This window comes from Indicator indicator, chromosome 37 (assembly GCF_027791375.1).
Source record: "Indicator indicator isolate 239-I01 chromosome 37, UM_Iind_1.1, whole genome shotgun sequence".
In the NCBI taxonomy this organism is placed as follows: domain Eukaryota; kingdom Metazoa; phylum Chordata; class Aves; order Piciformes; family Indicatoridae; genus Indicator; species Indicator indicator.
This window is the reverse complement of record NC_072046.1, coordinates 479,872-495,626: the sequence shown is the minus strand read 5'-3', so window position 1 is coordinate 495,626 and position 15,755 is coordinate 479,872. Positions and strand designations below refer to the sequence as shown.

At 44.9% G+C, this 15,755-nt stretch overlaps 1 protein-coding gene across 1 annotated transcript in view; it reads left to right on the top strand.

The window, feature by feature from the left end:
* Window positions 1-6,392: 6,392 nt before the first annotated feature.
* The window catches only part of MAP3K3 (mitogen-activated protein kinase kinase kinase 3), a 36,577-nt gene continuing 27,214 nt past the window's right edge, over window positions 6,393-15,755 (top strand). Inside the window, exons 1-3 of the mRNA XM_054396548.1 lie at window positions 6,393-6,509; window positions 7,207-7,296; window positions 12,239-12,279. Coding sequence (XP_054252523.1) covers window positions 6,414-6,509; window positions 7,207-7,296; window positions 12,239-12,279 — 227 coding nt within the window. The 5' untranslated portion in view covers window positions 6,393-6,413. The remainder of the gene's footprint in view (window positions 6,510-7,206; window positions 7,297-12,238; window positions 12,280-15,755) is intronic.

The window sequence follows — 15,755 nt, the reverse complement described above, 5'->3', positions numbered from 1 at the left end:
CAGGAGCTTGGTGTTGCAGTTTAGCTTCACCCTCTCTGAGGATGATTCTGTAGCCCTTTGCAGAAGGGGCTGTGAGTGAGGGTTATTTCCCCTCAGTTCTCAGATGAGAACATAGACTCATTTAGGTTGGGAAGGACCTTAAAGATCAGGTCCAACCCTTAATCAGCTTGCTTCTGACACCCAGAAACATGTCACTGTCAGGGGAATGGAGGGAAGAGGGGTGTCTGGGCTGGCTGGACGTGGCAGGCCCAGCTGAAACGCTCTGCAGGCCCAGCTGCAGTCGAGTCTTTCCCTCGATCTGCTCTTTTTTCCTGCCTGTGTCACTTCCTTCCCTTGGCTCACACGCACCCATGGCCCAGCTCGGAGCTCCCGGCCTCACTGGCCGTGACACCCCCGGAGAGGGGGAGTAGCAGGGCTGAGCCCACAGGTTAGGACCAGCTTAAATCCCAACCTCTTCTTTAATTTGTGGGAGAGAAGAGGTACCCCATATAGCTACCACGTGGATTGGGTTCGTAGAGGAGCTCTGATGTTTTTTCCTTTGAAATCTCCAAACCAGGTCACTTGCTAAAAGTCGAGCAGCGCAGCATTTTGTTATCACTGAGACTGTCAGAGAATACCCAGTGTTCATCTGACAGCATGGTGATGACTCAAAATTGAACTTTTTCCAAACCTTTTTTTTTTTTTTTTCTTTTTCACAGCTTTAGCATATCCTCAGTTTCTCCACCTGGGTTGTGAGATTTACCCATTGCCCTGGATCTGCTGATCACTTGCACGATCAGCTTTGCTGTGACAGTGGCAGACAACAAACACTCTCTTGTTCATTCACTTCTTTTTTTTCCCCCCCTCTCTCAAACAAATGTGGCATCACTTCTTCTCTTGCCATGCTGTATAAAATAGCATCCTGGTTTATAGGGGTTTACAGACTTCCTGTTTTTACCAACGTGCAGATCCTTTGACTCTGAACTTCATGATTTCTTTTTTTTTTTTAATGATTTTTTTGTTGTTGTTCAAAACTGTTTCCATTTCTGCTACAGCAAATCACTGACTCGCTCAGACCTGTGCAGCAAACCACATCTTAGTTGACATAAATGCTTTCTGCAGAGGAATGGTTCTCTCTGTGAGTAGCAGTTCCCTTTTATCGATGTTATAAAAATCCTGGAGTGTAGTTTTTCAAACATGAAAAGCATTTCCTGGACAACATCTTTCCCGCACAAAGCAGAACTGTGTTTCCCAGACCTACTGGAGACCGAGCAAAACAGGGTCCCTCAGTGCTCTTCAAAAATGGCTTCGTTGGCATTTGGAAGAACTTCTGCATTGTGTGATTGATGTGATGCTGCTGCACGTGCTTCTTGGAAGGCAACCTATGGAAATCCTCTGTTTTGATGGAAATAAGTAGTTATGTTCCTCAACATTAAATCCATCACAATGCTATCCTGACTGGAAGCATGGGTTTTTTCCCTACACAAGCTCAGATCAATATTTGAAGTTTATTTTATGTTTTAAGAAGATAGATGTGGTGCTGAGGAACATGGTTTAGCATCTGGCTTGGAGGTAGATAAGGGTTGGACTTGATCTGAAAGATCTTTTTCAACACAAGTCCTAAAAGATCTTTTTGAACACAAATCCTGTGAGGAAAGGCTGAGGGAACTGGGGTTGGTTAGTCTTCAAAAGAGGATGCTGAAGGAAAACCTCCTTGCCCTCTACAACCACCTCAAAAGAGTTTGGAACCAGGTGGTGGTCTCTTCTCATATGCATCAAGTGACAGGACAAGAGGAAACAGCCTCACGTTGTGCCAGGGGAGGATCAGCTTGGATATTTGGAAAAACTTCTTCCCAGAAAGGGTTCTAAGCCTTAAATAGGCTGCCCAGGGAGGTGGTGGAGTCACCATCCCTGGAGGTGTTTTTAAAAGACTCATGGATGTGGTGCTGAGGAACGTGGTTCAGTAGCAGTGGCTTAGCAGTAGTGGTGGGATTGTGAGCTCTAGCTGAGTGGTTGGCCTTGATGATTTCAAAGGCTTCTGTGGTTCAACCAAGATGATTCTAAGACAATTACTCCATCGTTTCCCACCTCACCAACACAGGGATGGATTACAGAGGGTGTGTTTTGGTACTAGTAGCTCAGTGTAAGACTATTGAAAACTATAGAATCCCAGAATCCTTCAGGTTGGAAAAGACCTTTAATATCCTTGAGTCCAACCATTAACCCAGCACTGCCAGGGCACCACTAAACCATGGCCTTCAGCAACAATCTTGTAAGATTCAGCTTCACCTGAAGTTGTTCTATCAGCCTTTGCTACTGAGTTAACTGCTCCTTTCTGCTTGGATGCAACCAAGGTTTCAGTGTTAGCTCTTGTCTAAGGGGAAAACAGCTGACAGTGAGATACAAACCCTGAACTTGGGTTTTGGTGCTTGCTAGATGCTGCCTTCAGGAGTTTAATGTCTTGGCGTGTTGTAAATTCACAACTTGTCTCTTGGCATGTTGTCAATTCACAACTTGCCTTAGCTAATAAAGTTCACACTGTAGCCGAGCTATAGTCTTTATTAAGAGATAAATAATTGGTTAATTAAGTGTCTGTCCTCTTTGCCTGCTTCCTCACACACATATGAGGCTGTAACCAGCTGATTTGCACCCAGCCTGGGCTACACCTGTAGCCAGCAGTTGCGTTCTAACCAGGCTGTAAGATGCAAGTTGGTACTTGTGGATGTATTCTCTGATTGACTTGATTCCTTAGTTTTAAACTGCTTTCATAGCTGTTTTGCTTCTTGCCCAGAGGAACTCTGCCAAGACAAGCTCTTCTTCATCCTCCTGGTCTCTGGCCAAACCCAAACTGCACTGTAGTGGAAAACTTGTCTCCTAGCTCTTCATGGCTTGTTTTGGGTGGTAGAGACTCCAGGGATGTGCCAATCCATAATTTGTAATATTTTGTTGTGCAAAGTTAGAGTCTTTGTCTGCCAGGTGACTCAAAGGCTGTGCTTAATATCAAAGAGGATTAAAGAATAAAAGTAAACTGGAGATGCTCCAGGAAGTCGAAAGGTTAAACGTTCAAATGTGAAGTTGGAAACCATTTCAAAATGCAGGAAGAAAAAAAAGGGAAAAAAAAAAAAGACGTTTTGCTGTTAGCTACCTGGAACTTGAACTTCATTCACAACTGGGTTTTGACATTCTCCTCCCACAAGGGGTTACTCAGTGCTGAGATAGCTCCTCGAGATTATTGCCTTTGGCTGATGTGCTTTGCAAGAAAGCAACCTTTTGCTTTGGTGGTGTTACTTATACCCCTTGCTTCTTCTGCATGCAGCTGGAATTTGAAGTGCTCCTCTCCCTTCTCCACTGCCACAATGTAGTTATTGTCTCTTTTGGCTTGTCTTGGACAGCAGAGATTTGGTGGGTTTTGATTGGGGTTTTTTAAGTGACTTTATTTTCTCTGCTCTGCTTTCCCTTTTTTTAAAGAGCCTTACTCTTAATTAACACCTTCTGAAAATGCTCTGGGAGGTTTCTTTCTACTTCCCTCTCTCGTATAGTCTGGGCTTGGTGTTGCTCTTTTCCTGGTACTACATAGTGAAGCCCACAGTGGAAGAACCTCTGCTCCAGTGTTCTCTCAGTGTAGTGCTCTATCTTTTAAGGGCAGACGCTATTGGTTGGATCCAAGATGCTGTTTGTGTGACTTTTGTCCTGACTGGGACTTGTTTAGATGTTAGAATCAGAATAATTTTGGTTGGAAAAGACCTTCAAGGTCATGAAGTCCATTCTCTCTCTACCAAGGCTGGTGCTAAAGCATGTTCCTCAGTACCACATTCCTGCAGCTTTGAAACACCTCCAGGGACGGGGATTCAACCACCTCCCTGGGGAGCCTGTTCCAGTGCCTGAGAACCCTTTCAGGAAGAACTTTCTTCTAATGTCCAACCTAAACCTCCAAGGCCATTTCCTCTTGTCCTATCACTTGTTACTAAGGAGAAGAAACCAACCCCTACCTTGCTCCAGCCTGCTATTAGGAAGTTCTGGAGAGAAGGTCTCCCCTCAGCCTCTTCTTCTCTCAACCCTCATTCCCTCAGCCATGTTACCCCCTTACAAGTAGTATATTTTTCCCCCTTTTTGCTTCCAACTTTTGGTAGCCTTCACTCCCTGCATGTGTTAGAAGCTCTTTGTGTCCCACATCTGTCATCTTTCAGCACTGCAGAAATCTAGTTTGTTATTCAGACATTGATTAATTGTGAGCCCAGCCTTCTGCATAAAACATCAGCTTCATTGAGAGACGCTGACGAACAAATGCCTCACATGGAACTGAAGAAACAAACAGTCCCAATGAGTCCACTTGACAGAGAAGTACAGATGGAAGGCTGTCCCTCACTGAATGTGCAGCAAATGTTCCCAGGGCACCACTTCCAAATGGAAGCCATTACCCATCCAAACCAGTTTTCATGAGTCAAACAAATGCTGGATTTTAAAAATCAGCTTTTAGTTATTTACAGATCAGCCTCAAAAATGCTTACTTCAGTTTAAGCATGTCATAGAGAATTGGTTCAGTTTGGAAAAGACCTCTAAGATCAAGTCCACATGTCAGCCTAACACCACCATGGCCATTAAGCCATGGCCCCAAGTGCCATGGCCACAGGTTTCTTGAACACCTCCAGGGATGGGGACTCCACCACCTCCCTGGCAGCCTGTTCCAATCCCAGACCACTCTTGCAGGAAAATTTTTTTCCTGATCTCCATCCTAAACCTCCCCTGGCATGATGTCAAACTGGTATGTTTAAGGACTTTGGGAAGACAGGAGGTTTCCACATGTCAAGCACTGCAGACCTGACACTGTCACACAAGCAGGGATGTGATAACCTTTTCATCTGGTTCACATCACATTCAAAAGTTCCAGTTGTCAAAACCATAAAAACCTCTCTCCAAACTCATGATCATGTCCAAACAGACTCTGTTAGAAGATTCTTGTTCTGGGCATGCTTAGAGCTGATCTAATCTCTCATTCCAATTTCATAAATTCCTAGAATGGTTTGGGTTGGAAGGGACCTTAAAGATCATCCAGTTCCAACTCCCACTGCCATTGGGCAGGGACACCTCCCACTAGACCAGGGTGCTTCATCCAGCCTTGTCTTAAACTCTTCCAGGGGTGAGGTGTCCACTTCTGGGCCTGGAACCTCCACAACTTCTCTGGGCAACCTGTTCCAGTGTCTCACCACGCTCATACCTAAATGATGCCTCAATATCAGGAAGGATTCAACTAGACCTGTTATTTACCAAGGAAACAACACTTTGTTCCCTAAATACTCTTGAGTCTTGATGTGTGAGACAGCAGCCTGGCAATGCAGAAGGCACAAGTGTGCCAATAGCAGATCTTCTGAGTGCCAGCATCTGATGCTGCTTTGTGACACTGGTGGCACAGTGCCTGGGAGCACAGTGACCAGCACAGCCCCAGTTTGAGCTAAACCTCACACATCAGCCTTGTCTACCTTTTGCAGTATCAAGGAATTGAGGGTTGTCATTCTTGCACCTTAGTTCATGTTAACATCCATCACATCCCAGCTACTATTAATTTCTCTTCTTTTGGTCTTTGTTTTTCTCCAGGTTTCCTATAAAGTTCTTCTGAGCATCACTTCTCTCCTCGAAACTAACAAGCAGTGGAAGAACACTTTAAATTGGTTATGTCAGGAATCTTAACTTCAGATACTTTTCAGTCAGTAGTAAGAAATAGTCAGAAATAAGAACTGTTGCAGTGTGTGTGGGGGGGTATTTTCCTGCATCTGCAAGGAGCCTTGAATTGAACCTTCTGCATTATACTCTGCAGACAAAAGCTGAGTGATGTCAACCTGCTCATTAGGTCTTGAAGTCTCATAAAATGGTTTGACCTTTGTTCCATCAGCTTGGTTTGGGGATAGAGAGGAATGTGTTGGGGAAATAACTGCAAGTGGATTTGAATTCAGAGATAGTCTGAAGTGACTCTTTTGTTCAGCTTTTCATTTGTCTTTCTCCTGGCTGTGATTTGTTCCACTAGCAAGCAAGGAGTCAAAGTGAACAGGATATAAAATTGGAAAGAACAGGTTCTGACAGGGTTTTCCTTGGCAGAATCACATCAGTTTGCCCTTTCTAAGTGACCTGTGATGATGATCCAGCAAATCTCTCCATGTTGTACTGTTGTTTGTGAACAGAACTAGGGGCTGGGGATATTTATTCTGAACTTTTTTCTGTGGTGTTGTGGCTTAAAATCCTCCCCTCTGTTTACTACCTCAGGATGGCAGGTTGAGTTTGGGCTTTTTTGTGACTAAAAGAAATCACAGTGTATTTGCAGAGATCCTAAAAAGGAGCCAGCAGAAAGCAAGTGCAGAAGTCTTAGGGTTGACACTCACCTGGGCATCTTACCACTAAAATTCTTCTCTATCCCAGATGAACAAGAGGCCTTGAAATCCATCATGAAGGACCTGGTAGCACTCCAGATGAGCCGGCGTCACAGACTGCCTGGATATGATACCATGAAGAATAAAGACAGCCCTCACTCCAACAAACAGGTAACAGCCCATTTCATGGGCACTTCAAACTGTGCCCTGGGGACAGAGTTGGGTGGCAGAGGGTTCTGCCTTGTGCTTCCAAGACACAAGGCATTGCAGGTGGGTTAGCTCATTGGAGAAGAGAAGGTTCCAGGGAGACCTTAGAGCAGCCTTCCAGTACCTGAAGGGGGCTGGGGAGGGACTTTTTACAAGGGTTTGGAGTGACAGGACAAGGGACAATGGCTTTGAGCTGGAAGAGAGGAGATTTAAACTGGAGATCAGGCAGAAATTCTTTAGAGTGAGATGAGGAGACACTGGAACAGGTTGCCTAGGGAGGTTGTGGAACGTGGAGGTGTTCATGGCCAGGTTGGGAGGGCCCTCAGCAAATTGGTCTAGTGGGAGGTCTCTCTGCCCATGGTGGGGGGTTAGAACTAAATGATCTTTAAGGTCCTTTCCAACCTAAACCATTCTCTGACTCTGTGATTGTGCTCAGGCTGTGTTGCCAGCATGGGAGCTCTCTTATTTACCTACCTTAATGGACTGAGGAAGGTGCAGGTTTAATAATTTGCAACATCTTAGTATTCTGCCTTCCTTCCACACGTGTTTTAAAGTGGGTTTGGTCCATATGGATTAGCTGAAAAGTTTACCAAGTGGTTTTCTGGTTTGACAATCCTGTTGCCTTAATTCTTTTTAATGAATTTTTTTTTTTTTTCCAAAGAAAAAATTCAATGCCAGCAGTCCCCCCCTCTTGGGCAGCCCTGCAATAACAAACCAGTGTGCCTCTGCAGTGGAAGAAAAAAAAATTCCGGTAAGAAAAGTGTCTTTTATTGAATAGTAACAGTTGTGAATGAGGAACATGTTTTACATTGTGTGCAGTGACCTACATAGAAGCCATTTAGGCAGGTGTGGGAGGTCAGGAAAGCTTTTCTTTACTGACTCTGTCGTAATGTAGCAGTGTGTGGCACTTTTTGTGGTAGAAGTAATAGAATTGTATCATAGAATGGCTCAGGTTGGAAGAGACCTCAGATCATCTACTCTAACCTCCCTGCCATGGGCAGGGATACCTCTCAATTAGACTTGACTTCTCAAGGCCTCATCCAACCTGGCCTTGGAACACCCCCAGGGAGGAAGCATCCACAACCTCTCTGGGCAGCCTCTCCCAGCGTCCCACTATCCTTGTACTGAAGTTCTTCCTCAGATCCAGGCTAACTCTGCTTTTCCTCAGCTTCAAACCATTCCCCTTGTCCTGTCTCTATAGACAATAGAAGTCCCTCTCCAATAAGTAGTAGGATCAATACTTTAAAACATCTCTAGGTTCCTTTCACATTGCCAGAGACTTTTTGTGGGTAGAGAAAACTGTTGCATTAGCTTTCTAGTGGAAAGAAAGGGCAAAACAGAGTTGCTGTGTCAGTGTGTGCTGCATATCATGTCAGTGAAATAAGTCAATGCAAAAGCAACCATACCAGTCAAGAATTCTTTGTCCATTACTGTCTTTAAAAATGAAGTTGAGTTACTTGCAGTTAGACAAATGGATAAGTTGCCTGTGTCAGTAAAATAACTGGTTCCAGTTACAGCCTTATTATAGGCTTAAGCTTTTTGGAGCAGGCTTTAAAGTCCATGTCTGCCTCTTCCTTATGCTTTGTCTGCTCATAATCTACTTGTTCAGCTGGGATCTGGGATTTCCTCGAATGTGCTGGACAAATCCATGGATGGAGTAGTACAAAATCCTTTCCAAATCACTTTGAAACATAAATTCAGAGATGTCTTAACTCCAAGCCTGTAATCATTATTTATGGGATTGCATCACAGAACTGGAAGGCTCCAGTACTGAACTTGGATTTGAGTTGTTGCTCATCTCTTAGGACAGTTTATGTGAGTTGCTTTAAGAAGTGGGTTATGTAGGTGATAGGTCTGCTGCTTTCAAAGGCAGAAAAAACACTGAATGTTTAACTGCTCTAGGTTCTCTCTGACATTTGAACACTATGATCACTTGGAACACCTCTTCTTAGATCTTTGAAATACAGACCCTAAGGGCCAGTGTTGGATCCTTTTGAAAAGTCACTGGGAGGTGCCAAATTTCCCCCTTCCCTTTCCCTTTGTAACAAATCACAGGTTTGAAAGCATGCAGTGGAGTTGAGAAAGATGTTCTGGTTTGCTTAGCTACAGGCATGTTTGAGAGAGGCTTAGAGTCCTGAGGATCTTTGTGCTGACTAATTTTAACTGACTAGTTTTAATACTTGGCTGTTTCATGCCCTAAAACACATCTTGAGGTCAGAAACTGAATCAGAAAAATTGATTTAAGTTCATCTCAAAACTCCTGTTTGTTTTATAAAATCATAGAATGGCTGAGGTTGGAAGAGACCTCAGAGATCATCTTCTCCAACCTCCCTACCATCGGCATGGACATTCTCAGCTAGACTCAGCTGTTGAAGATGTCATCCAGCCTGACCTTGAACACCTCCCGAGAGGAGGCATCCACAACCTCCCTGGGCAGCCTTTTCACCCTCATACTGCAGAACTTCTTCCTAAGCTCCAATCTAAACTGACTCTCCCTCAGCTTCAAACCATTCTCCCTTGTCCTGTCTCTAGACACTCTCAGGAAAAGTCTCTCTCCAGCCTTCCTGTAGGATCCCTTCAAGTGTTGGAAGGCAGCTCCAAGGTCCCCCTGGAGTCTTCTTTTCTCCAGGTTGAACACCCCCAGCTCCCTCAGCCTCTCCTCATAGCAGAGGTGCTCCAGCCCTTGGATCATCTTTGTGGTCCTCATCTGGACTCACTTTGTGTCCTTAGACCAGGCTGCTTATAATAGTATAACTGAGAAAAAAAAAAAAAACAACAATCCAGAGCCTTCCTTCTCTGAAGGAATCATTTCTCCATCCATTTTGTCTAAGAAACAGCAGTTTCATCACCAGTTGGCTGGTGGACATCATTTGTAGTTTATTGTTCCTACACTGGTTGCATTTTTCCTTCATTGTTCGATTAACAAATTCTCTGGAATTTGCTTTGCTTTGGTGTCAGTCTAGAGTAAGATCTTTCCACACATCTGAGAAAACAGCTTTGGTAAAGTTTCAGGTGTCAGTTTCCCCCCTCCCTGCAGATGGTGATTGCTGTGATTGGGAAGCTCATTTGTCATGATCAGTGCTGTACCTCCTGTACTGCTGCAGGAATCCTGTGTGCTCACAGGGATTGCCTGGGTCCCTTTGAACTGCATTCTTGACCACTCAGCCTGCCAGATACTTCCTCTAGCTAAAGAGCATTTCCTGGCCACATTTTTTTTAAAGTTCCTAGATGTATGATTGCCTATTGTCTGAGGCTTTCACAGATGGCTTAATCTATTCCAATCACAGAAATTGTGCAGCAGAAATGATGGAGTCTTATCAGAGCAGATTTTCCCTTTTATTTTTATCTTTCTAACCTAAATTGGGATTTGAACTTTGATCTCCAGAGTTGAAAGTTCAGCACATTGACTCTTCCAGGCCACATGGCATCCTTGGAGTGCCCAGGTTGTGTGGGCAATGCTTTCAACTTTCTGCCATGTATGGGTCACAGAATGTTAGGGTTTGGAAGGGATTTCAAATAATCACCCAGTCCAACTCCCCTGCCAGAGCTGCCCAGGGCAGCTCACACAGGAACACATCAAAGCAGTTTTTTGTTGTCTCCAGAGAAGGAGACTCCACAACCTCTCTGGGCAGCCAGCTCCAGGGCTCTGTCGCTCTCACAGTGAAAAATTTTCTCCTTCTGTTCCCATGGCAGCTCCTCTGCTCCAGCTTGCCCCCATTGCCCCTTGTCCTGTCATTGGACATCCCTGAGCAGAGCCTGGCTCTGTCCTCCCCACACTGCCCTGCACATCTTTATCAATAGGAATGAGGTCACCCCTCAGGCTCCTCTGCTCCAAGCTCAAGAGCCCCAGCTCCCTCAGCCTGTCCTCACAAGGAAGATGCTCCACTGCTTTCAGTATCTTTGTGGCTCTGTACTGGACTCTTTCAGGCAGTTCCTGGAGGTGCTTCTTGACCTGATGGGGCCCAGAACTGGACATATTCCAGATGCAGTCTCACCAGGGCAGAGTAGGGGGGAAGGAGAACCTAATGGTGACCCCTTTGCCTTTAAAAGATGACACCTGGTTAACTTGTCTGTAACTTCATAGTTTTGAGTTTCAGGGGCTGCATGCTTGCAAAAGCAGAGATTTAGTCTGTGTCTGGACAGTGGAGAATGTAGCTTTTTTCTTGCCACAGAAGAAAACATGCTTGCTTTTAGAATGCCCAAAGAAAATCAGCTTCAGTTCAGATGCATGCGCAGCTAGACTCAATTTCAGCTTTTTGCCATGCAAGAGAGATTAATTTTGCTTAGAAAATCTTTCAGTGTCTTCTGTGCAAATGACAGTTCCAGAATCATAGAATTGTTTTAGTTGGAAAAGACCTCCAAGATCATCAGGTCCAACTGTTGACCCAACACCACCACAGCCACTAGACCATGTCCCCAAGTGCCATGGCCACACATTTCTTGAACACCTCCAGGGCTGGTGACTCCACCATCTCCCTGGGCAGCCTGTTCCAATGCCTAACCACTCCTGCAGCAAAGAACTCGTTCCTAATATGCAACCTCAACCTCCCCTGGCACAATTTCAGGCCATTTCCTCTTGTTCTATCACCTGATACTAGAGAGAAGAGACCAACCCCCACGTGGCTCCAGCCTCCTTTCAGAGAGATGTAGAGAGCAATGAGGTCTCCCCTCAGCTTCCTCTTCCCCAGACTAAACAACCACAGTTCCCTCAGGTTCTCCTTACCAGCCCTGTTCTCCAGACCCTTCACCAGCTTCATTGCCCTTCTCTGGACCTGCTCCAGTAACTCACAGTGAATAATAAAACTCGCAGCATAGTTTTTTACCCCTTTCTTCCTCTTTCTCCTTTAGCAGCTTCTTCATTCCACATGATGCTATGTTCACCTCTCAGCTTCTTGTTGTCCACACTTTGCTTCAGTGTCCTCCTCATGATGCTGTGTTCACCTCTCAGCCTCTTGCTGTCCACACTTTGCTTCAGTGTCCTCCTCATGATGCTGTGTTCACCTCTCAGCTTCTTGTTGTCCACACTTTGCTTCAGTGTCCTCCTCATGATGCTGTGTTCACCTCTCAGCCTCTTGTTGTCCACACTTTGCTTCAGTGTCCTCCTCATGATGCTGTGTTCACCTCTCAGCCTCTTGTTGTCCACACTTTGCTTCAGTGTCCTCCTCATGATGCTGTGTTCACCTCTCAGCCTCTTGTTGTCCACACTTTGCTTCAGTGTCCTCCTCATGATGCTGTGTTCACCTCTCAGCCTCTTGTTGTCCACACTTTGCTTCAGTGTCCTCCTCATGATGCTGTGTTCACCTCTCAGCCTCTTGCTGTCCACACTTTGCTTCAGTGTCCTCCTCATGATGCTGTGTTCACCTCTCAGCCTCTTGTTGTCCACACTTTGCTTCAGTGTCCTCCTCATGATGCTGTGTTCACCTCTCAGCCTCTTGTTGTCCACACTTTGCTTCAGTGTCCTCCTCATGATGCTGTGTTCACCTCTCAGCCTCTTGCTGTCCACACTTTGCTTCAGTGTCCATGGAGAAAGTTCTCAGACTTGTGCTCAGCCTTTTGAGGAGTTGACGCCAACTGCAGTTACAAAAAGACCTGCCTTGTATTTGGGCATTAAAATGTTGTTAGGATCCATCTGTGTGCTGCTCTGTGTGCCAGGGCTTGGTTGTGACCTCACCTTTTCTTCATTTCTTCTGCAGAACGATGTAAGGATAAAGTTTGAACATAACGGGGAGCGACGGTAAGTCTGTCTTCACCACTTGGTTTCTTTGCTTAGTGGAATCATTTTGTCATCAGTAATCCAGGTTAAATATTTTCTTGGCTTTATTTTCCTTGTTCCTGAATTAAAAAAAAAAAATAAAAACACAAAAAAAAGCACACAGTGAAGGGCAATAGCAAACAGGTCATCCCCAGCTTGGTTATTTTTAAGTGTCAGTGAGTCATGCCACTCTTGCTTTGATTTATTTTCATAATACCCATTTGAAGTGAGTTGCAGTAGTATTAACAAAGCTGCCCAGCCTGAAATAAATTCACCCTGCTAGTCCTATTTCAGATATGATCCCTTTTTAAATTAATTAATTTATTTAACTGAAACTGATCAAATTAGTGTCATTCTTTTCTAGTTTCTCATTTCCTGATGACCTGTCACTGTCCTGCTGAACAACAGATACAGCAAGGCAAGATATTTCACTGCTGTAAAAGCCAACTTGTTATTTCCTCTGATACTTGGTTTTGAGATACTTTCTTTTACAAAAAAAAAAAAAAAAAAACCAACAACCCTGAATTAATTGAATTATCATTTTCAGTGTTTGCAGATTGTTTTTAATAGACAAAATTGCCTAGACAGGTCAAAGTAGGTCTCAAAAAGCCCCTTATTTACCATCTAATTGGGAGGAACTCTTGATATTGTTAGGGCTGTTCAGTAGCTGTGTGAACATAGAGAAAAGTTCCAGGCTCGTCTGCAGCCTCTTTGAAGCTGCTCTTGAACTCTCAACTGAGGAGAAAAAGGAATCTTGATGTTAAGATTCCATTTTTTTTAAAAGCAGTTGGACTGTAAGCATGAATTTATATGCTGTTCCTCACAAACATCCTATGGGAATCCTTTGGTTTCTCCTATCCCAGACAACTCTTTCAGCATAGAATCATAGAATGGCTTAGGTTGGAAAGGACCTAAGAGATCATCTGCTCCAACCTCCTTGCCATGGGCAAGAATACCTCTCAACTAACCCAAATTGCTCAAGGCTGGCCTTGAGCACCTCCAGGGAGGAAGCATCCACAGCCACTCTGAGCAAACTATTGCAGAGTCTCACCACCCTTGTACTGGAGAACTTCTTCCTAAGATCCACTCTAATCCTACTCACCCTCAGCTTCAAACCACTCTCCCTTGTCCTGTCTCTAGACACCTTCACGAGAAGTCCCTCTCCAGTCTTGCAGGATCCCTTCAGTTATTGGAAGGCAGCTCTAAGGTCCCCCCAGAATCTTCTCTTCTCCAGGCTGAACACCCCCAGCTCCCTCAGCCTGTCCTCAGTGCAGAGGTGCTTCAGCCCTTGGATCATCTTTCTGGTCTCCTCTGGACTCTCTCCAACAGCTCTGTGACCTTCTTATGCTGGGGAAACCAGAACTGGAGGCAGTATTGGAGGTGGGGTCAAACTGAGGTATTTCTGTTAAAACAGAAAAGCAGAGGAATCCTTTGTTGATAACACAGGCAGCAGAGAATAATTTTTGAGGTCTTCCTGAAAAACTGAACTACTTTCATTCATCAAAGCCCTACGCGGTGAGTCCTGTCACTAGAAAAAAAAACCACTTTTGGTGCTTAGGGAGAAATTTTAGAAGTAATCATAGGTGGGATCTGCTGCTGCCTTTGTCAGCCAGATCTTCTCAGCACTCTACTGTGCCAGTGGCATTGTGTGGAGTACAAGAGAGGTGCTGTGCAGCAGGTCACATTTTCTTGTGATCCCGTGTTCAGACAAGGTAACTTAGAGGCAAAGTCTTGTCACCACAGCCCTATCATCTTGCATGTCTTCTGCCTGAGTGCATTTAAGATGGCACATTGCTCAGGGGAGAAGAAAAGGGTGGTGTTTTGGGGTGGGTTTTTTTTGCTGCAGTAACATTAAAATGAAAAGGTTGATTGTGTGTTAGTCTAATTATGCAGTGAGGCTCGCCTGAATTCCCCATTCCCAGAGTGGTATGCAGTTACAGACAGCCAGCAAGCTCCCAGAATGTAAGTGTGTGTGCTTGGTTTCAGAGGAGCTGCCAGATCTAACCACAAGTATTTAAGGTGGTCAGGCAGGAATGGGCTCCTTAAACCTTGCAGTCCATGATTTTGTTTTAGAAGAGCGCACAGAGTTTTTGAAGCTAATAGAATCCGTGGCACCCGAGAACAGCTCTGCTTTTTAATGCATGGAGCACAGAATGGAAGCCTTTATAAGGGACTTCAGCTCAACTGAGAGCTAAGTTACATTAGTACAGTGCCAGAGGACTATCATTTAATGGATGGGTTTCTTAGGAGTATGTAGAAAATGTTATTGTGGGCTGCTTTTTAACAGGGAGAATTGTTTCTAAGTAGCTGAACGTTGTAGGTCTGGTAGCAAGATGAACCCTTCCTGGGAAAGGGGCTAAGGATGCCAGCTAACACTGGAGCTATTTGAAACAAAGGCTGCATGTCATGGCAGGATGCAGAGTACTGGCAAAGCAGGCTGGATGGATGTGTTGGAAGCTAATTCTTCCATCCAAAGCATGGGTTCAGCACCAGCTTCCCCAGAGGTGAGTTTGGGTTTCACTGAGCTCTGAGAGTTGCCCTCGTAAGTTGGATAAGTCTTGAGTTTCTATAGTCCATTCAGGTCTTCCTATTTTTTGCCTGATGGCAAAATTACTCAGTGGTGCTAGAAGTGAAGCCTGTTGTGGCAGTATTTCAGGTGTGGCAAAGCAGAGTCGTTTCAGGTTGCAGCAGTGGGGTAAGCAGCTCACAAAGCACTCTGCCAGCTTGCAGAAGGATGGTGGCTGTCAGCCATGTCCCAGAGCTGTTTAACTTGCTGGTACTGGAGACACAGCGTGGTCCTGTGGCCCATGGAAGCAGATGGTGAGAAGTCTGGTTACAGGAGCCTGAAGGCAGGAACAACCATCTGGGCCTTGTGCAGCAGGGAGATGAAAAGCGGGTTTCTGAGCAGCTGACATCCTTGGCTTGCTAGGATAATGGGTTGGAAATTAGAGTTCATATTTGAATCTTTCAATTCTTTGACCCAGAGTATTTGAAAATCATCTTTTTCCACAGCTGTCAAGATAGTACTTGGCAGCTTCCTTCAGAAGAATCATAGAGTGGTTTGAGTTGGAAGAGACCTTAAAGAACATCTAGTTCCAACTGCCCTGCCATGGGCAGGGACACCTTCCACTAGACCAAGTTGCCTCATCTAGCCTTGTCTTAAACTTTTCCAGGGATGAGGCATCCACATCTTCTCTGGCCAACCTGTTCCAGTGTCTCACCACCCTTGTGGTAAAAAACTTCCTAATGCTGAATCTAAATCTCCCCTGCTCTAGTTTCAAACCATTGCCCCCACTGTGTTGCACAGGGTTTGAAGGATAACTGCAGGCAGTGTACTGAGTCTGTGAGTCAGGTATTTGGAGGTGTTGGAGCTGAGCATTCAGGGGGCTAACATGGAGCTAACATCCCCAACCACCTTTGGGACAGAAGGATTTCAGATTCCTTTGTGTCCTCCTGAT